Source organism: Sorex fumeus, unplaced genomic scaffold, assembly GCF_029834395.1.
Source record: "Sorex fumeus unplaced genomic scaffold, SorFum_2.1 ptg000072l, whole genome shotgun sequence".
In the NCBI taxonomy this organism is placed as follows: domain Eukaryota; kingdom Metazoa; phylum Chordata; class Mammalia; order Eulipotyphla; family Soricidae; genus Sorex; species Sorex fumeus.
The window spans coordinates 50,521,238-50,541,723 of NW_026606129.1; the positions used below are offsets into that span (position 1 = coordinate 50,521,238).

The 20,486-nt window shown below is 54.1% G+C and overlaps 4 protein-coding genes across 5 annotated transcripts in view; 1 reads left to right on the plus strand and 3 right to left on the minus strand.

Annotated features, from left to right (window-relative positions):
• Positions 1-5,830, plus strand: part of RNF123 (ring finger protein 123) — a 26,900-nt gene extending 21,070 nt beyond the window's left edge. The window contains exons 33-40 of the mRNA XM_056129029.1: positions 804-943; positions 1,027-1,215; positions 1,306-1,381; positions 1,569-1,653; positions 4,816-4,958; positions 5,101-5,195; positions 5,313-5,398; positions 5,494-5,830. Coding sequence (XP_055985004.1) covers positions 804-943; positions 1,027-1,215; positions 1,306-1,381; positions 1,569-1,653; positions 4,816-4,958; positions 5,101-5,195; positions 5,313-5,398; positions 5,494-5,614 — 935 coding nt within the window. The 3' untranslated portion in view covers positions 5,615-5,830. The remainder of the gene's footprint in view (positions 1-803; positions 944-1,026; positions 1,216-1,305; positions 1,382-1,568; positions 1,654-4,815; positions 4,959-5,100; positions 5,196-5,312; positions 5,399-5,493) is intronic.
• Positions 2,491-4,298, minus strand: AMIGO3 (adhesion molecule with Ig like domain 3). Its single transcript, XM_056129025.1, has one exon. It carries the CDS (start codon positions 4,158-4,160, stop codon positions 2,634-2,636), a length of 1,527 nt encoding a protein of 508 aa, XP_055985000.1. The 5' UTR covers positions 4,161-4,298; the 3' UTR covers positions 2,491-2,633.
• On the minus strand, positions 5,800-8,181 carry GMPPB (GDP-mannose pyrophosphorylase B). 2 transcript variants are annotated; one of them, XM_056129026.1, is made up of 9 exons: positions 7,825-8,181; positions 7,627-7,707; positions 7,481-7,529; positions 7,202-7,344; positions 6,892-7,050; positions 6,727-6,805; positions 6,527-6,654; positions 6,247-6,429; positions 5,800-6,161 (listed from the first exon to the last, which is right to left on the minus strand). In XM_056129026.1, the coding sequence occupies exons 1-9, from the start codon at positions 7,951-7,953 to the stop codon at positions 6,030-6,032; spliced, it is 1,083 nt and encodes a 360-aa protein (XP_055985001.1). In that variant the 5' UTR covers positions 7,954-8,181; the 3' UTR covers positions 5,800-6,029. The 2 variants fall into 2 exon arrangements, with proteins under 2 accessions (XP_055985001.1, XP_055985002.1); XM_056129027.1 differs by having other exon boundaries at positions 7,627-7,703; positions 7,825-7,953.
• Positions 8,182-8,552: 371 nt separating this feature from the next.
• IP6K1 (inositol hexakisphosphate kinase 1) overlaps positions 8,553-20,486 on the minus strand; it is a 34,018-nt gene continuing 22,084 nt past the window's right edge. Inside the window, exons 4-6 of the mRNA XM_056129039.1 lie at positions 19,275-19,456; positions 12,715-12,890; positions 8,553-11,910 (exon numbers count right to left, since the gene is read on the minus strand). Coding sequence (XP_055985014.1) covers positions 11,380-11,910; positions 12,715-12,890; positions 19,275-19,456 — 889 coding nt within the window. The 3' untranslated portion in view covers positions 8,553-11,379. The remainder of the gene's footprint in view (positions 11,911-12,714; positions 12,891-19,274; positions 19,457-20,486) is intronic.

Here is a 20,486-nt window from a genome sequence, read left to right on the forward strand (position 1 = left end):
CTCCTGGCCCCCGGCCCTTGCCCTCTTAGTCAGCTCCCTGCCCTCCCTGGGACCCTGCCCTCCCCCATGCCACCAAGTGCGGAGGGAGGCACAGAGCCCCACAGGGTGTACCTGGGACTTCTAGGAAGGGGCATGTGGTAGAGTCAGAGGTCACACCCTCAATTTAGAGGCATGGGAGCACTGGCCCTTCACGAGGCCTGGTCCAGCACTGGAACCGTCCAGCTTGCTGAGGCTGTCCTGCCCTCACATGGTGGTTCCCCTTGGCCCACACGGTCCGTTTCTATCCCTGCACGCAGTGCTTGGGCCTGGAGTGCCCCTGGAAGCCTGGTGTCCTGTGCAAAGTCGCACAGCAATCCCCGGCCAGTTGTCTTGGTCTCGCCTCCAGGGTGAAATTGAGCCGCAGAGTCGCGTCCTCCTGCTGCAGAACTATTGATTTGCATGGGGGCTGGGGGTGCCAGCCCGGCTGTGGCTGACGGCTCCAGTTACTGCGGCCTCTCAGCCCAGACTTGGCGCCCACCATCTCGGCCATATGCCAAGGCCAGACCAAGGACAGCAGAGGCCCATGAGGACAGCAGGGCCCAGTATCGGCTCTGGGGGGTGCCAGCCTTACCAAGTGAGGTGGTCCAAGATCTAGCCTTCCCCAAGGGGCGTGCCGTACCTGTGGGGAGACAGCGAGGGCTGGTGTGTCAGGGTCGACAGTCCCGCAGCCCAGGCCAGCAGAGAGAGGGATTCAGCCCAAGCCCCAGGCAGGACCCTGACGTGCCCAGGCAGTGGCTCCCGGCTGACACACACCCCATCCGCAGAGCCCTGCCCCTCCACGCTGCTGCAGCAGCACATGGCCGACCTGCTGCGCCAGGGCCCTGACGTGGCCCCCAGCTTCCTCAACAGCGTCCTCAACCAGCTCAACTGGGCCTTTTCGGAGTTCATCGGCATGATCCAGGAGGTGAGTGGGGTGGGACCCCGGGGCCCAGTCTGTGCGGGACAAGTCTGGACTGACCCCTGCCCGTGCCCCTGTCGGTGACGCAGATACAGCAGGCCGCTGAGCGCCTGGAGCGGAACTTCGTGGACAGCCGGCAGCTCAAGGTTTGTGCCACCTGCTTTGACCTCTCGGTCAGCCTGCTGCGGGTCCTGGAGATGACTATCACGCTAGTGCCCGAGATATTCCTGGACGCCACCCAGCCTACATCTGAGATGCTGCTTCAGCGTCTTGCACAGGTGTGTCTGTCTGGGCAAGAAGGGTAGTGCCCTGGGGGGTCACCCCTCAAGAGAGTCCTTCCACCCGCCAACGGGCTCCTGCTCTCACAGCTGCTGAACCAGGTGCTGAATCGGGTGACAGCAGAGAGGAACCTGTTTGATCGCGTCGTCACTCTGCGGTTGCCTGGTGAGGACCTCGGTGCCCTGTACCCTACACCTCAGGCCCAGGGTCCTTTGCAGGAGCAGCGAGGCTGAGTGTCCATTCTGCGCGGGCTCCGTGAGACATAGCCCTTCCAGGCTGAGACCACCCCTGCTATGGGGAGGGGCAGTGGGAAGGGTGTGTGGCTAGCTCACCTCCTTCCCTCTCCCCTCAGGCCTAGAGAGCGTAGACCACTACCCTATCCTGGTGGCAGTGACGGGCATCTTGGTGCGGTTGCTGGTGCACGGCCCGGCCTCAGGGTGAGTGGGAGACCCCCGGCGCCTGGGCGCAGGACGGGACTGGTGGCATCTGCATCTCTGGATGCCCAGCGGCCGCCAGTCAAGGCTACCAGCTGCTGCTGACTGGGCCTCAGGCCAGGGCAGAGGAAGCAGGACTTGGGGGTAGGGTGGGGTGCTGGCCTATCGGATATCCAGTGCTAAGAACGCATCTCACTCCCTGCACCTGCAAAGGCTCCAGCCATGAGCGTTCATCACCTTTATTAAGAAACTTCAGACACTCGGTGCCCAGCCAGGAAGGGCTCCCAGCCCCGATTCCCTGCAGAGCCTGCCTCAGCCATTAGTCTGAGACCAGTGCCAGCCCGTAAGCGGCATCTTCCCCCAGAGACCGCGAGTTCCGGCTTGGCCCTCCCATCTTGGCCCTGTTCAGCTTCTCACTCACTGCCCAGGGGCCCAGGCTATGAGCCTCTTGCTGCTGTCTCCGGGGTCCCTGAGTGAGGCTCCGCCCACAGTGGCCTGTGGATGTCTGTGACCAGACAGGGCGGCCCTGGCGGGGCTCAGACCAAACCCCTCAGGCCTCCCCACCAGCCTCGTCCTGAAGCTTAACGGCAGGTTGATGTTGGTGACCGAGTGTCACTTCTCCCTTGCTCTGGCTTTCCTTCTGCACAGGGTGGGCAGGGCTTCCTCTGGAATGTTCCTCTGAGACTACCCCACCCGAGGATGCTGCTGGGACCCTCAGGCAGCCTCTTCCAGGTGGGCTTGTGAAGTCCTCCCCAGAGGAGGCTGCAGGGTTAGCGGGCACAGACAGGCTCTGGGAGCTTTGGGGTCCTAGGCTGCGGTGGAGAAGTTGGGAACTCCAGCTCCCTACCACCAGTGAGCAGGTGGCTGAGGCCCACCCAGTGGTGGAGGACCAAGCCAACACTTCCCACCGGTTCGGGCAGCTATTGTGGATGGCAGCAGGGAAGACGCAGAGCAGGGAGCAGGCAGGTGGGGCGCTGGGCGGCCTAGGTCATCACCACAGCCTCGGAGCCCGTGGAGCTGGCCGACTCCGAGCCTGCCTTGAATCGCAGGCCTACAGGGTTGTAGAGATCGAAGTCCTCGGCCACCGCCAGCTGCACCCGACCATTGAGACCCCTCCTGCCCGGCTCCAGGAAGACCACATGCTTGTGGACACTGGCCTTCCGGCTGAGCGTGTCAGGCGGCGTGGTGCTGAGCACCGAGGACTGGGCACTCAGCTCCTGGAGCGGGCTGGGCGCTCGAGGCCAGCAGCAGCAGCGGCGGGTGCGGTGGTAGCAGCGGTGGCAGCCCGGGCAGGGCGGTGCGAAGAGGTAGAGCAGCACCAGCACGAGGCCCACGACACAGCCCAGCAGGGTGGTGAAGCCCGTGTTGAAGGCCTCAGTCTCGGGGTGTGGGAAGTGCACGCTCACGTTGTACTCGTGTGTCTGGTCATGGTACAGGAGGGGCCCAGTGGCCAAGCACACGAAGACCCCCTCGTGCCACGGCTGCACGTGACTGATGGCCAGGCTGCCGTCCGCCAGCACCAAGATGCTGCCGTTGCGGGATCCCGGCGCCACGAGCAGCTCTTGCTGAGGGGAGACCCAGGCAATGCGCACGGCGGGGGCACTGGTGTTGCAGTGCAGCCGCAGAGACCGCCCCACCTGCACCTGCAGCTGCTCTTCGGGCCGCTCCAGACCATGGGCGGGGGCAGCCGAGCAGTTCTCGAAGATGCGGCTGTGCTCAAAGAAGCGCACACCGGATGCAGGGACCTTGAAGGCCAGGCACGTGTACTCACGGGCAAAGCTGGTGACAGCGCTCAGTCCCCGCTGCTGCCAGCGCTGCAGCAGGTGGTAGAGGTGGCAGTCACAGAGCAGAGGGTTGCCGTGCAGGTAGAGGCCGTTCTTGAGGAAGGCTGGCAGCACGGCCAGGTCAGGCACAGGGAGGCGTCTCAGGCGGTTGGAAGAGAGGTCCAGGGTCCGTAGGTGCGTTGTGCCCAGGCCGTGCAGGTGGTGGAAGGAGAAGGATGAGAGCTCGTTGTAGCCCAGGTAGAGACAGTTGAGCGCGGCCAGGCCGTGGAAGGCGCGCTCGTGCAGGCGGGCCAGGCTGTTATTGAACAGCAGCAGGGTCTCCAGCGCCCCCAGCCCCTCCAGGTCGTGGCGGCCCAATGCGCGAAGGGAGTTGGATGACAGATCGAGCAGCCGGAGGCCACTGGCATTGGCAAACACCCCACGACCCAGCATGTCCAGCTTGTTGTGACCCAGACGCAGGGTGTGCAGCCGGTAGAGGGGTGCCAGCCAGCCCGGCTGCAGGCGCTGGAGCTCGTTGTGGCTCAGGTCGAGGTCTGCAGTAGTGTTGGGTAAAGGGGTTGGCACCCCCTGCAGCCCCTGACCGGCACAGCTCAGCAGGTCTGCGGAGCAGATGCATCTCTCAGGGCAGTTATGTGTTGTGCGGGGCACGAAGTCCTCAGAGTCCAGGTTGCTGGACCCCAGGTGCAGCATGCACAGCGCGGTACTTAACAGCACCAGCCAAGCCATGGTGGGGACCGCGGGACGCAGCTCCGGGACTCACCCACTTCCGCTCGGCTTGTGGAAGAGGCTCTACCCTGGGGAGGGGAGATGAGGGCTCCGCCCCAACAGCCAACCTCTCGCTGCTCGGCTCCTTGCAGCTTCCCCCGCTCTGCTCTCCAGGCACTGAGAGCGGGCCATCCGCTCTCTAAATGCTCTCCCAGGGGGCGGGACCCAGGGGGCGGGCCTCGGGGCCACCATTGGCTCCTGCTGGAGGGGCGGGGCAGCTGCAGCGCCAAGAGTCAGGGCCCTACGTGGCCACCAGAGGGGGCCCAAGTCTGACCCCTGATGCTCCCCAAACCTGCAGCAGAGCAAATATCTCCCAAGACGTAGAAGGGAGCCTGGGATGCATGCTTCAAAGCCACTAATGCTCCTCCCCCCCACCCCTTATCTTTCACTAATGTGTGTATTTGTTTTGTTTAAAAGACTAATATGGGACAGCTAGTTTTTTCAATCTTTTGGGTGACTCCCTGAGCTCCCTTAAGCTGGCTCCTAGGCGGTGTGGTCTTCAATGGGATGGAAGACTTGGGGCAGTTGTGCTAGCAGACTGCTACTTCCCACCCCTGCAAGAGAGACGGTGCAGGCCTCACAAAGCCTTTCAACTGCCCTGTCCCGTCCCACCCAGGAAAGAGCGAGCCACATCAGTGCTTCTGGCTGACCCCTGCTTCCAGCTGCGGTCTATTTGTTACCTCCTGGGACAGCCGGAGCCCCCTGCCCCTGGAACTGCCCTGCCTGCCCCTGACCGGAAGCGCTTCTCCCTGCAGAGCTGTGAGTGGAGGGGGGGTGGTGTTTGGGGAGAGAAGGACTTGGGGCGGAATCTCAAGAGCAAATTCTCAGGCAGGGGTTCTCAGGATGACACCTGGTTCTAAGGCCCCATCTGACCCAACACCTGCCGCCCCTCCCACCCCAGACACAGATTACATCAGTGCTGAGGAGCTGGTGCAAGTGGAACAGATGCTGACACACCTGACTTCTGCATCTGCCCAGGCGGCGGCTGCATCCCTGGTGAGTGGAGCCACAGCACACAGGCACCCCCACCCCCACATACACACAGGCAAAACTGCTTACCACAGAGGCAGGGTCTGACCACCCAACCCCAGACCTATGCTCTGCCCCCTACAGCCCACCAGTGAGGAGGACCTCTGCCCCATCTGTTATGCACACCCCATTTCTGCTGTGTTCCAACCCTGTGGCCACAAGTCCTGCAAGTAAGTGGGTCCCCCGGCATGTGCGGTGGTGCGGGGACTGGCTGGAGGAAATGACAGGGAGACCCAGGCCTTCCTCCTGCCCTCCCCCATGGCAGAGCCTGCATCAACCAGCACCTGATGAACAACAAGGACTGCTTCTTCTGCAAAGCCACCATCGTGTCTGTAGAGGACTGGGAGAAAGCCACCAACGCAAGTGCCACTTCCTCAGCCACCTAGGCCTTCCTAGCCCACACAGCAGGAAGCTGCACCCCTGAACCCAGACTGGGCCCTATTTATGAGTTCCCATCTCCTGTGTGTGTGCCCCTACCCCCAGCCACGTGCAACCTCCTTGCCTGTGTAACCTCTTTGGCAGGAGCCCAGCCATGCCCTAATTGTGCCTGAGCTTGACTCTCAGTCAGGGCCACAGTGAACATTAAATTATTATTCCATACAGCCCTGGCCTGCCCCTTCTTGAGGGAGTAGGCTTTAGAGGGGCACACCCAGCAAGGATCCTGCCGGATTATGTCCCCAGGAGAAGGCAGGTGTCCAGCAGCTTCAGCCCCCTCAAATGGCAGTGAGTCCGGGGCTTTCGGAGGTCTCAGGCCAGTGCTCCACTTGTCGATGGAGAAAGGGAGGCTCAGCCCCAAGGCCGTTACATGATGATGCGAGGTTCCGGCACCGACTCGCCAATGGACTTGTGGGGCAGCACGCTGGCCCCATTGAGGTAGAGTTCATCATTAACTATGACATCCTCACCCAGCACTGTCACGTTCTCCATGCGCACCTCGAAGGGAGGGGGCAGTCCTGGTCAGTGAGGCAAGAACATTCCCTGCCCCTCTCTCCCCATCTGGCCCAGCCCATAGCCTTACCCACTGGCCCACGCGGCAGCGCCAGCCCACAATGCAAGACTCAAGCCAGGAGTGAGAGCGGATGTGGGCATCCCGCAGCACTGTGCACCGCCGGATACACACGCCGTCCTCTACCACCACGCCAGGACCCAGACTCACGTTGGGGCCGATGCTACAGTTTTGGCCAATACGGGCACTTGGGTCCTGGGAACAAAAGGGCAAATTCAAGTGAATCGCCTTTTGTCTCCCACCCTCCCACTCCTAGACAGAGGATTTATGAGGGGCTGGGCAAGAATCTCACCACCAACACGTTGCCCACAATGCCAGGGCCTGAACATAGCTGCTCAGGTTGCTTCTGTCGGAGTGACTGGAGAAAGAGGCACATGCCAGTGAGGAAATCCTTGGGCTGCCCAATATCCATCCAGAAGCCTGTAAGGAGGGAATGCATCAGGGGGCTCAGCCCAGTCACCGACCACCCCCGCCCAATGGCCTCAGCCTCACCCTGCAGCTCCATGGCATACAGCTGCCCCTCCTTGGCCATGACAGGGAAGACCTCCTTCTCAATGGATGTGGGCCGCAGCTGTGGGAGTGGGCGGCTGGTGAGCAGGTCGGTAGTGGCAGTGGCTTAGTCTGCCCCCAGGCCCACCCTGAGAGGCGGTTACACACCTGGATGCGCTGCAGCACTGCAGGGCTCAGGATGTACATGCCCGCATTGATCTTGTTGGACACAAACACCTGGGGCTTCTCCACGAACCGGTGAATACGGCCCGTATCGGCCTCACACACCACCACACCATACTTAGAAGGTTCTTCCACTTTGGTCACCTGAATGCAGAGACCTCAAGCCTAGTCCAGTCCCAAATGCTACAGGCTGTGCCCCGCTTGCTTAAAGTTACAACATGAGGGGAAAGTTCAAGGCTGGGATGGGTGGCATGGGATGGGGGGTGGGGGTGTCAGAGAAGAACCAGTCCCTTACCAAGATGGAGCCCTCCTGACCATGGTGCCGGTGGAACTGCACCATAGCTTGGAAGGGGAAGTCGCAAATCACATCACTGTTGAGGACGAAGAACGGCTCCTCAGTCTCTGAGAGCAGGTCACGGGCCAGGGCCAGGGGCCCAGCTGCAGTTGGGCGAGAAGTCCTCTTCATGCAGGCAGGTCCCAAACCCCTGGGCCAGGCACTGCGGGCCCCATTCAGGTGGTCCCTGGCCTTTCCTGGCCACAGACCCTTTTCAGCTGCCATGCCTGTACTACTGACCTGTCCCCAAGGGCTCCTCTTCATGGGACATGGAGATTCGGATTCCCAGCTGGAAGGGAGAAGCCACCCGTCAGGTTACTCCCACCAGGCTACAAAGGACAGGAGGCTGGGCGGGACCAAGATAAAGGGCCAAGAGTCAGCCTCACCCTTTGCTCCTGCGCCTTCATTTCCTTCTCCAGCACCTGAGACATGTAGCTCACTGCCAGAATCACGTGGTCCACACCTGCCTGTCAGAATAGTGCAGGGCTCACTCGGAAGCCAGGAGCCTCCCCACCCCCCAGTCACAAGCCGTCCCTCATCTAGTCAGGTGCCTACTACGCTCGGACCCCCAGACCCAGCCTTACCGCGGCCAGCGCCTCCACTTGGTGCAGCAAAATGGGCTTATTGCAGAAGTCCACCAGTGGCTTCGGGATGCTCAGCGTCAAGGGCCGGAGCCGCGTCCCATAGCCGCCCACCAAGATCAGTGCCTTCATCGCGTTTGAGGGCGGCGCAAGAGCGAGTCACGGGCTCCAAGGGTTCCGCGACCCTCCTGGCCGCCTGCAGCGCTGCGACGCCGCCGTGCCCAGACCCAAGCCCTTCACCTGCCAGACCGGCGAACTCTGGCTCTGCTTGGTCCGCCCAGTCCACCCAGATGCCGGTTTGAGGGCCGTCACACTCCCGGACGAGACGCGGCAGGACGGAGGGCTGCGGTCCGGAACTCAGGCCGGACCCAGCGGGCAGTGACGTGTCCCTGGGCGGGCCAATCAACAGCCGCGTACGTGGCAGGCCTGCTGGCGTCGGGACGCCGGGGAGCAGCCCCCTCCGCAGACGCAGCCAATCAGGGCCCGAGCGCGCGGGGCTGCCATGGGGACCACGCCGGCACCTGCGGGTCGGGCGCCCATTGGTGGATCCAAAGGCGGAACTGGCGCCAAGGGCGGGCTTCCTCCGCTCCCCGCGCCCGGGTCTGCGGCCTCCCAGCCGCTTCCGGCCCCGCCCCTCCCGGCCCCCTCCTACCCCACCCACCCGCGGGTAGAGCCACGAAGGGCAGGAGCTGACCGCCACTGCCCGCTGCTCACAGAGATTCAGACACGCCTCAGATTCTAGCGGCTTTATTTTGACATACACGACCTCAGACACAAGCGGGGCGGAAAGCGCAAGGTGTACAGAAAGGGGAGGGGACGGGTCAAAGCCCGAGCATCCCTCACCCCTCACGTAAGACCCGGAGAATTGGCCACTGTGCCAAGTGGCGGAAGGAAGCCCGTGTGATGTCCGGCGCGGCCTCGGGCGCGTTTCGGCAGCTTCCAGGAGGGTGAAGTGGAGCGCGATACCCAGAGGCGAGGCCTTACAGTTCCCCTCCGAGAAGCAGAGGAACCGAGTCCTTCGCGGTGTTTTATTTTTGTTTGAAAACATTTTTGAACCGGCACAAAACAACAAAACCAAAATAGCTTTAGAGTTCAAAGCAATATCGAGGACGTGGGGGTGGCCAAGTGTGAGTCAGTACACAACGGCTACTGAGAGCCCACGCCTTGGGCTCCTTGGGGGTGGGGACCCTTGCCCACTACACAGGCCCCAGTGTGATGGAGGGGTGGGGGGTCCCTGACAAGTTGCTACACTGGTCCCCTTCCTCTTTAAGCACCACCCATCCCTCCCTCCAATTCCAGGGCGCTGGTGTTGACTTGGCCCAGGGAAGCACTATTAAGGGGTCACTGGAGCGCCCCAACCCGTGATCCCACATTGCATTTTGGTCCCAAGTTGAGGCTGGGAAGGCAGGACCTGGCAGGGAGGGCCCTCTGGCACTGGAGCAGCAGCAAATAGTGACCATGTGTGTGCGCACATGTCCACCACCCATCTGGTAACAAGACTGGGTGTCCCAAGTGTTAAAATACTAAAAAGGCGGACCCTTCCCCGGTAGAGAAGCAGCAAAATCTCAGGTCCTTCTGCTCTTTATAGTGCCAAGAAAACACTTAATATAATTGGATACAGCCCCTCACTATGAGGAGCAACAAAACGGAGCGGAGCAACTGCTCCAGACTGTAGGAACTCAAGCCACAAGCACATCCCTCAGGCTGGAGAGTCAACCATGGGGTCCTCAGTGGTCCCAGGCCCTTTGTCTTAGCCTCTGCCCTGACAGAAAATGACTGAATATTCTAATAAAGCGCCACTGCTCCTATGGCGAACGCCACAGAATGGCAGAGGAGAGAAGATGGTCGTTACCGACCATAACAGGCAAGCTGCACCTCTAGCCCCAAGCAATGGGAACCTGCCCACAACTGGCACCAGGGTCTGAGGGCCACAAGAGATGGAATCCACAAAGGAGTCCACGTGGGACATGAGGCTACACCTGTAAGGGCCTGAAACATAGTTCACTGGTTTCCCAGGCTTCTCACAGATACAGGCTGGTAGGCTTACCTTTAATGCCCAAACAGGGACATCCCCAAAGTGACAAAGACAGTGGGCCTAGGCTCAAAGGTTAAAGCACGAACCTTGGCAATGGCAAGGTAAGTGGTATCAGCTCCTGGTGTCATGTATTAGAGGACACAAGTCTCTGAGTCACTAAGACAGGCAGCAAGAACTACTAAAACCAAGAGAAAGGAGTTTCCCCATGAGCTTTACTGTACCACTGTCAGTGTTGGGGATCAGGGGGAGAAGGGTGCTGGGTCAGCAGGAAAAACACCCCCCCTACAATTCATTTTGCTACCAGCTGTTTATAAAAAAAAAATCAAACCAACAACACCTGCTAAGGGGCACAAAGCTCACCTCAGAAATGGGAAAGAGTATTTTGCTGAGGAAAGCATAAGAAAATCAGTATTTACTAGTGAGCAAGGCTACAACCCAGTGACATAATCCCAAGAGACAGGAGCTGGCATATGGACAAATGGACACATCAGAACTGAGACAAAACTCTCATTAGCAAAATCTAGGCAACTGCACCCAGGACTCAGACCATTTCCCTACAAGCAAACAAGCTTCAAGTTCTTTCTCATAAGCTTGGAGGCTCCTCACCTGGACTGCTGCATGGAGCCTGGCCTGGGGGAAGAGGAGACCCTGAGCAGACCAAAGCCCGGGAGCCCTGGGAAGAGCTGTTCATTCAGGGCAGCACAGCTGCCCAAGCTAGAGGAAAAGGAACCCTATCCACAGCACAAGAAGTGCAAATACTGTCTGGACCAGAGCCACCAAAGGCTCTGATGCCTACGGGGGCATTAACTCTTAGCAAATAGAGCAGGGCCCCTTCAGTGGAAGAAGAGGGTGGCTGCCTCAAGCAAGAAATCTTGGTAAGGAAGGCTAGCTGGGTTGTGCAGGCAGGAGCGGGGGCAGGTTCAAGTGCCAAAGAGCCTGGGGACCCCATGGATAGCCCTCTACCATGAGCTGGCTTTAGCCCAGCTTTATCAATCTAGCCTCACACCAAGGTCAGAAGCAAAGATGGGCCCAGCCATGTGCAGCTGGCCCTGGAGGAATCTGTAAAAGAGCTGGTTGACACAAGATCGAAAAGTCCCCCAAAGAAATGGGCACCCGAATCCCCTCAACTTCAATATATATGGAGGGAACATGTGTCAGCCCAAGGCTTTACCCTACAACCAGCAAGGCCCTGCAACCAAAGACCTAGGCAAGAGACACCAATGTCCAAGGGTACCCTGTCCCTACTGCCAAGCCCACCAGGGGGCAGCTCTCCATTTCTAAAGGAAGTTAGCCCGGACACAGCAGTCAGAGCACAAAGCTAAGGAGCCTGGCTGAGGGAATGTGTTCTGCCCTCCACTTTATATATATGGATTCCAGGCTACAGCTAAATACATTTCTTTTAGTTTACACCAAAGAGAAATATAACCCTTTTAAAGCAAGTCTGTGTGTCCTCACGGCGAGTTCAGAGTAATGGTCCCTGCCTGCGGGTGGAGAGGAAGGGGTTCTGGGGGCCCACACAGGGCCTACTGGTTCTCGTCCCGCATCTGTTCCATGATGCTGATGAGGTTCTCCAAGCCAAACACATAGCCTCTGTCTGGCCCATCATGCACAGTGGGATCATCCCGGAAGCCCTTGAATGTGCTGTGTGCAAAGTCGATCATGCGGACATCCACCTTTGGTGGAGAGGAGGGGCCTGCCTCAGGACTAGTGCTGGGGCTGGTGCTGGGGCCACAGGATGAGGCCACCTCAGAAAGCCCTGTGTCCAGGTGCTTGAGACGCATCTCGGACCGGCGGTCTAGGTAGGAGTCAGGACGGCACTCCTTGCCATCATAAATGACAAGCAGGGAACTGGAGTAGAAGCGGTAGGAAGCCTGCCGCTCCAGCACGGCTTTTAGGCCCCGAAGTTTGCTCAGGACAGGCTCAAAAAGGTCACGTCGCAGGTCCAAGCCATTGTGGAGGTATTGATAGAGAGCATTGCGGAAGCCTTCAATGGAGAGCCCACGGCCATAGTATTTGTTTCTGCAGAGGTAATGCCCCGTGTCCAGTTGGTACACCTGAAATCCCAGAAGACAAAAGAGAGTGAGCCTAGAAAGTATTTATGACCAATCTGCTTTTCTGCCTGCCCCCTACCTAACCAGAGTGGGAAGGCCAGGTTTACCCTGGATAAAGCCAGGGTACTAAAGAATAACCTGATAGGTTCTCTCCCCAACTGCCAGTTCTGCAAGCTCCCTAGACTCAAACTAGGAACATTTCGCTAAAAAATAAGTCTGTCTTGGCCCTACAGCAAAGGCAACGGGCTTTGACAATAGTCTTTGGCCTGGAGTCCAGATCAGGGTCAATAAGGAAGGACCAGGACAGGATAATAAAGCTGGTATGGCGCTTGCCTTAAAAAAGGCCAATTCTGGATCTCTGGCATCCCATATGATCCCCCAAGAACCACTACAAGTAATTCCTGAGTGTGGAGCCAGGAGAAACCCCTGAGCATCGCTGCGTGTGGCCTAAAACACAAACAAAGAATTGGGCCAGAGTAATAATATAGCGGGCGAGGCACTTGCCTGGTATGAGGTTGACATCGGTTTGATTCTTGGCACCACACATGGTCCTGAGCCCACCAGGGTCATCTGGGTCATCTCAAGAGTAATCCCTGAGCACTAACAGGTATGCTCCTCAGCCCCCATTCAAAAAAAAAGAGAGACCCTTTAAGGACAGACAGCACACAGTGGGCAGGTCACCTACCTCTGAGAAGATTCTAGACCAATATGGGCTAAAAGGACAGTTGATAGGCTGGCAGGCAGGCCCCTACACAACCCCAGAACATACAAGCAGTAGTACTCAGGCTCTCACTAGAAGTGACTCACCTGCATGCCACAGACCCTGACACCCAGGGTAGCTGACGTGCTCTGCTCGCACTTTCTCATCTGCCGTGCTGCCTTCTCGGCTGATGCGTCATCTCCATGCTGCCGGGTACCCATCTTCAGGTCCAGCACACAGGGATACTTAAAGTGGTGCACAACATTCTCAAGCAGGAGAAACTCTAGGCCACAGTCAAGGAGAATGACAGCCATGCTCACCATCAGCCCCAGCCAGGGTGACACAACCAAATTTTCCTAGAAAAAGGAGCAAGTGAAGGGGAGCTGAGGCTGAGAAAGGGAGAGGCAAACTAGAAATGTTTGGGGGAAACACCTGGCAGTGCTCAGGGTTTACTCCTGGTTCCGTACTCAGGGATCACTCCTGGTAGCTTGGAGGATGATATGGAGTGCTGAGGATCAAACAAGGGTACAAGGCAGGCGCTGCTATTATCCATCCAGACCCAACACATTTTTTTTCATGTGGGACAGAGGAAAATAAAGGTAGGAGAGAATAGTTTGTCCTGGACCTTGCAGATTTTCCCTCCTCTCCTTCCTGACTCAAGCCTCTGCTGCAACATGTTCTGCCAGATCAGCTATCAGGCTAAGAAGCACCTGAGCCTGAATGTCCTTTTCATATTTACTGAAGCTGGAGGTCCTGGAGCAGCATTCTCTGCTACCCATCCCACTGTTCAAAATAGATGTCCTCTAAGACAGAAAGAATAACCCAGAACCCTGGAACAAACTGGGCTCAAATCAGTACAAGTTCCACTCAGTGAATGAACAGAACAGCAAACTGAAATGAGGAGGTCAACAAAATGTTTTACTGTAAAGCTGCAAAATGGAAGTCTTCCAGAAGTTATCTGTACAATTTTACATTTAATTAGGAAATATTTTGCCTTTAATGCATGAAATCATGTTGATATATCACACTAGGGTTTACAATGATTAATTTATAAAATTCAGTGTATCACTATTTAAAGGTGAAAATCTGTTCAAAAATTTTAAACTAGTGCACAGGAAATAAACTACTGAATCTTTGGGAGTTTGGGTTTTTTTTTTTTTGGTTTTGGGGCCACACTGGTTGATGTTCAGCAAGGGCCACTCCTGGCTCTGCAATCAAGAATTACTCCTGGAGCTAGAGCAATAGCACAGTGGCAGGGCGTTTGCCTTGCACGCAGCTGACCCGGGTTCAATTCCCAGCATCCATATGGTCCCCTGAGCACTGCCAGGGGTAATTCCTGAGTGCAGAGCCAGGAGTAACCCTTGTGCATCGCTAGGTGTGACCCAAAAAGCAAAAAATAAATAAATAAATTACTCCTGGTGGTCCTCTGGGGACCATATAAATGGTCAGGGATCAAACCTGGGTCGGCCATGTGGAAAGCAAGCACCCTAACAGCTGTATTATCCCTTAGGTCCCAGAACTGTTTAAAAATTAAATTTTAAAAGGGCAATCTCTTTGAAAGTAATCTGTGTTCATCTCATATACTCTCAACTTTGGATTTTATACACCGGCTTCATTTTTATTTTGTTTGGGGGCCATACCTGGCAGTGTTCAGGGCTTACTACTGGCTCTGCGCTCAGGCATCACTCCTCCCAAGTTTGGAGGACCATATGAGGCCCCAGGGATTGAACCTGGGTCAGCTGCGTGCAAGGCAAGGCCTACATGCTATGCCATTTCTCCAGCCCCTTTTAAAAATTTTATTGATATCTTCATTTTTTTAGGGGAAGGAGGGTGTAAGTGGGTACTGGTGATGGAAAATATGACCATACATGCTCCTATAGGAAGCATATATGCTCCTATGGGTCACACTTGGCTCTGCTCAGGGCTTAGTCCTGGCTCTGTGCCCAGGAATCAGTCCTGAGGAGAAAGAGGGGGGGATGGCTCAGAGTGTGCCGAGGTGCTGGAGATCAAAGCTAAGTAGGCTGTCTGCAAGGCAAACACTTTTCCCAAGCAAGGCTTGTACTATCTCCCTGGCCCTGAGGCTTTTGTTCTTTTTGGGGCCACACCTGGCAGTGGTTAGGTTTTTTCTGGTTCTGTGCTTGGGAGTGATCTCTGGCGGTGTCCAGGGGGCTGTGGTACGAGGAATTCAAACCTGGGTTGGTCACATGTGAAGCAACTGCTTTACTTCCTGTACCATCCCTCTAAACCTATGGCTTATTTCCTTAGAAAATTATTTTTACTGGGACTGGAAAGACAGGATAGGGGGTTAAGATAATTGCCTTACAGCAGGGAAGAATCCTCAAAAAACAGAGCTGGGCACTGCCAGGTATGGATCATGCCCCACCCCCCCATACGAAAAGAAAAATTCCTTTTATTATGATAGGAGAGATGGTCAGAGAACTAGAGTGACCTAGCGCCCATATGGTTTCCTGAAAACAGCTTGGAGTAGACACACTGCTAGGTGTGGTCTCCCCAAAATAACAGTGGAGGAACTGGAGACAGCTCAAAGGGATGGAGTACATGCCTTTCACGGTTTCAATCCCCAGCTTCTCATGCTCCCCTAAGAACTGCCAGGATGATCCCCAAGCACTAACAGGGGAGTGGCCTAAGAACAAAGGAAAAATTAAAAATGAACAAATGTGGAGCCAAAATGATAGTACGGTGGGTATGTGCTTACCTTGCATGTGGCCAACCCGGGTTCAATTCCCGGCATCCCACAAAGTACCCTGGGCCTGCCAGGAGTGATTCCTGAGTGCAGAACCAGGAGTAAGCCCTGAGTACTGCCAGGTATAGCACAAATCCCCCACCCCCCAAAAATTAACAAATGTTTTTTCTATGATAAAATATAATAACATAAAATTTACTATTGTAGTCATCCGAGAGATGGTACAAAAGCCAGGGACCTTGCCTTACACACTGCTGACCCTGAATATGTCCTGAGCACAGCCACATGTTCCCCCCCACCAAAAAACTTGACAATTTCATTGTTTCGGGGCCACACTTGGCAATGCTTGGGGACACTCCTGGATTGGTGCTTGGAGCTTATTCCCAGCAATGCTCAGTGGATCACGAAGTGCTGGGATTTGAATTCTACATGTAAAGCATGTAGCCCTTTCAGCCATCTCTGTGCTTTTATACTAATCTTTTCCTTCTTTTTTCCGTTTTTTTTTTCCCCCAGGGACAAACCCAGCTGAGCTCCGAGTCTACTCCTAGCTCTGTGCTCAAGAGTAACCATATGCAGTACCAGGCATCAAAGCCAGTGTTGGTCACATGCAAGGCAAGCACCTTATCTCTAGCCCTCATTAACCATTTTTAAGTGTGCAGTTCCAAGGCATTAAATACATTTAAACTGGGGCTGGAGCAATAGCACAGTGGGTAGGGCATTTGCCTTGCAAGCGGCCAACCCGGGTGTGAGTCCCAGCATCCCATTATGGTCCCCTGAGCACTGCCAGGGGCAATTCCTGAGAGCAGAGCCAGGAGTAACTCCTGTGCATCGCCGGGTGTGACCCAAAAAAGAAAAAATAAATACATTTAAATAAATACATTGCACAGTAGTGCAATGACTAGTGTTATCTATCATCTCCAAAACTTTTTCCCACAAAAAAGAAATTCTACCCATTAAAAACAATTCCCATTCCTCTTCCCCAAAGCTCCTGGCAATCATTCCTCTACTGTCTCTATAAATTTGTCTATTCTAAGTACTTCATATAATAAAATCATGTGACATTTGTCCATTGTAACTGGCTAATTCACTTACAAAAATGTTTATACTGCATGTGACAGAAATTCTTTGTATCAGTGAAGAAGTGCGTATGTGTGTGTGTGGGGGGTGTATCACATCTGTGAATGTCTTTTTTTTTTACTTTTGTTTTTCTTAGTTTGTAGACCTCACCCACCAGTGCTTGAAGCCAACTTCTGGCTTGATGCTCAGGAGACCACATGACATCAGGAATCAAATCCAGTTTCCACATGCAAAGTATGCAATACAGCCCTTTGAGTCACCTTACCAGCCCTGATAAATTTTTTTTTTTTTTGCTTTTTGGGTCACACCCAGCGATGCACAGGGGTTACTCCGGGTTCATGCACTCAGGGATTACTCCTGGCTGTGCTCAGGGGACCATATGAGATGCTGGGAATCGATCCCAGCTCAGGCCACGTGCAAGGCAAACGCCCTACTACCCACTGTGCTATCACTCCAGCCCCAAAATTTTTAAATATTATCTTGATAGACTAGCAGATTGTAAGTCAATTATATTATTATTATTATTACATATGATTTCATTTTTTGGAGGGGCCACACCTGGTGGTGCTCAGGGCTTACTCTTGACTCTGTGCTCTGGGATCACTCCTGACAGTCCTCAGGGAACCATATGGGTTACTGGGAATCGAACCTAGGTCAGTTGTGTTCAAGGCAAGTGCCCGCTGTACTCTGTCTGGCCTCAAGTATTTTATTCTTTAGATGAGTCCTACAGATATCTGATGTCTTACAGAAGGATTTGTGTACACTGCTAGCAACAAACATATCAAAATAGATCCCCATGGGTTGGAGTGACAGCATAGTGGATTGGGCACTTGCCTTGCACACAGCTGACCAGGGTTTAATTCCTGGCATCCCTATATGGTCCCCCAAGCAGCGCTAGGAGTTAATTCCTGAGTGCAGAGCCAGGAGCAAACCCTGAGCATCGCCAGGTGTGACCCAAAAAGCCAAAAGGGGAAAAAAAAAAAAGGATCCTCATGGATCCTCATACAGATAGTATAAAGGGTAAGGTACTCTCCTTGTAAGCAGCTAATCCAGGTTCGAACTTGGCACCTCACGTTGTCCACCTAAGTCCCACAAGTAGTGATACCTAAGCACAGACCCAGGAATAATCCCTGAGCACCACTAGCTGTGGCCAAAAACAGAAACAAATAAATCCTTACCTACGCCTAATAAGGACAACTAGGGCTAGGACGCAGTTCAGTGGTAGAGCTCATGCCACACATGTATAAAGGCCTGGTTTCAATGTTCACCGAAAGGAAGGGAGGCCAGAGATACAGAGTAGGGGGAAAGAAACTTGCCCTCCACAGGGAGGAATCCGGTTTGGTGGCCAGCACCACATAAGGTCTCCTGAGCAACACTAGGAGTAAAGTCCTGAGCACCACCAAGATTTACTCCTAATAAATTACTCCTGACATTGTAACTAATGCCAGGCCACACCAAAACCCAAAAAAATTACAAAGCAAAGCCAACCAAAGTCAACTGGGGAGAAAGTTCAAGTGGGAGATCACATGCCCATCATATGCAAGATCATAAATTCAATTCCTAACATCTGTGGCCCTCTAAAGTACCACCAAGTATAGCCCCATCTAATGCCAGGCCACAGGGAGCAACCTCAGCCCCACAGAGTGCCACTTGGTGTGCTCATGATAGACAGCTTATAACCAAATACTGATTATCTATGAAGTGCTCGGCACACATCCTTTTTCTCAGTAATGCTTATCTATTTTCAAAAACACTACATGAATATAAGAAGTTCCATTTTATAACACTTTTTCTCCAGGCGCAGGGGCCATGCGATAGCATTCCAATTTTAGTGCATGTGTTACTGAAAAGAGCACAGTAATACGCTATCTTTCACATGTTTTTGTTTTTGGCTTTTAGGCACATCAAGCAGTACTCAGGGCTTAATTCTGAAGCTCAGATCACTCCTGGTGCGGCTTAGCAACCATATGGGATGCCAGGATCAGACTCAGCTGACCACGTAAAAGGTAAGCGCTCGACCCACTTACTATGGCTCCGGTCCCGTATCTCGCACATCTTAAAACTTTTGTACAAGTACAATATTTATCTTTAGACCAAAACAGTCAAAACCAAATATTAATTTTTAATTATCATCATTTGGAAAGGGAGGGGACAAAAATGTATCTGTGCACATGGATGTACATGCACACAGACACAATTCTTGACATGCACTGATGAAGGGTAACCATCAGCTATATTGGCTACCTTTTGTCTGTTTTGGCTTGGGGCCCACACCCAGTAGGCGCTCAGGGCTTACTCTTGGCTCTGCACTCAGGAATCACTCCTAGACGGGCTTGGAGACAGTATGGAGTGTCAGGATCAAGCCTGGGTCAGCCACATGCAAGGCAACACCCTACCTGCTGTACTATCTCTTCAGCTATTTAAATTGCAATAAAAATAAATTTAAAACCAAGTCACAGTAGTGACACTTCAGTGCTACTGTTATACTAGAAAAACAGATACAGGGGCCAGGAGATAGTTGCCTTGCATTGCATACGCTGTAGCATGCCCCCCAACCCCATTCCCCATGCCCCTCCCAGCACCACCAGTAGTTAAGCTCTGAATACTGCCAAATATAGTAAGAAAAAAAAAAAAACACCTCAAGGAGATAAAGTTAAGTTCTAGATTGCCAGCTTTTACTTCTGCCTTGCCAGTCTCAAAAGGTAGAAAAAATATGGTGATAAGGGAATGAAAAAGGAAGAGAAGAAACACATATGAAAAAAGAAAATGCGACACAGAGGAACTCTTCAACAGAGAGGGTCTCTTCCATGACCTGAGCAGGTCCCTAGACACAGGTGCAGTGGGTACAGTAGCGGTCACTGCTGAAAGAGCAAGACACAAGGATACTGTAGAGTTTTCGGTCCTTGGACTCAGAGCGCATTCGGCTCAGTTGCTGCTTGTGACAGCGCAGGCTCCAGGGGTTGTGGCTAATCTTCTCAGAACTCAGACCGCTGTTGCCATCCAGCATCTGGAAAGGGACATCTGAGTGGCTGTGGAGCTCAACCTTTGGACTCTTTGCCTCCTGGGAGCTAAGGAAGAAAGAACACACATATCATTAAGGACCTCAGAAACTCACTGGATCCAGCCAAGGTTGCTGCCCATAGACCCTGCTAATGGGTGGGAAGGCTCCAGAGGCATGAAAACACAAAGTGACTAAATGGTATAATGTACCTCCTGTGTTCCTAAAAACTGTCTAAAAAATTCATCGTGTTATATGAAGATATACTATTTCATATTCATTACAATAGCTATGATAAAAGGTAAACTGGAACAAGTATTGTTGAGGATGTTCAGAAACTGAAGGAACTGGAGAAATAGTACAGTGGGAAAAGCACTTGCCTTGTAAGTGGCCAACCCAGATCTGATCCCCAGCACAGCATGATTCCCTGAGTCCCACCAGGAATGATCCCTGACAACATTGCCAGGAATATCCCGAGCATCGCTAGGTGCAACAACACAGAAACAAAAACAGCATGCAAAGTATGTGATCGGTCCTTTTTTGAATTACCTATGCCACTGCTGCATTTTTAGGTGGGGGTAAAGGGTATATCTAACCACATCCAGCAATGATCAGAGTCTACTCCCAGCTATGAGTTTGGAATATAAGGGGAGGAGTCACTCCTGGCAGTGCTCAGGGAACCATGAGGTACTGGGGATTAAACTGGGTCTCTCACGTGCAAAGCATGCACTCAGTTAGCTGAGTTCTCCTCTCTGAGCTTGCAACTTCTGGATTTACCTTTCCCCCAACCTTGTTGCTGGGATGATCAGGGATCATATGCTTGGTTGTCTTATTCCCTGGGGCCACATACTATTAGTTGTGGTGCTTGCCTGGACTCACCAGGGTAGGGGCTGCTGAGGTGCTCAAAAAAGTGTCCTCCTGGGGTCACACTCTTGGCCAGGGTGCTCACGCATCTTTAGCTGTGGTGCGTGCACACACAGGAGTCACAGACACTGCTGCAGCATCTGTGATCCCAGACAGAGAGCCCCATGACCACACTTTGCACATGCGGGCAATACTGAGTCTTGGACCTGTGGACTCACCGTTTCAAGGCAAGTGCT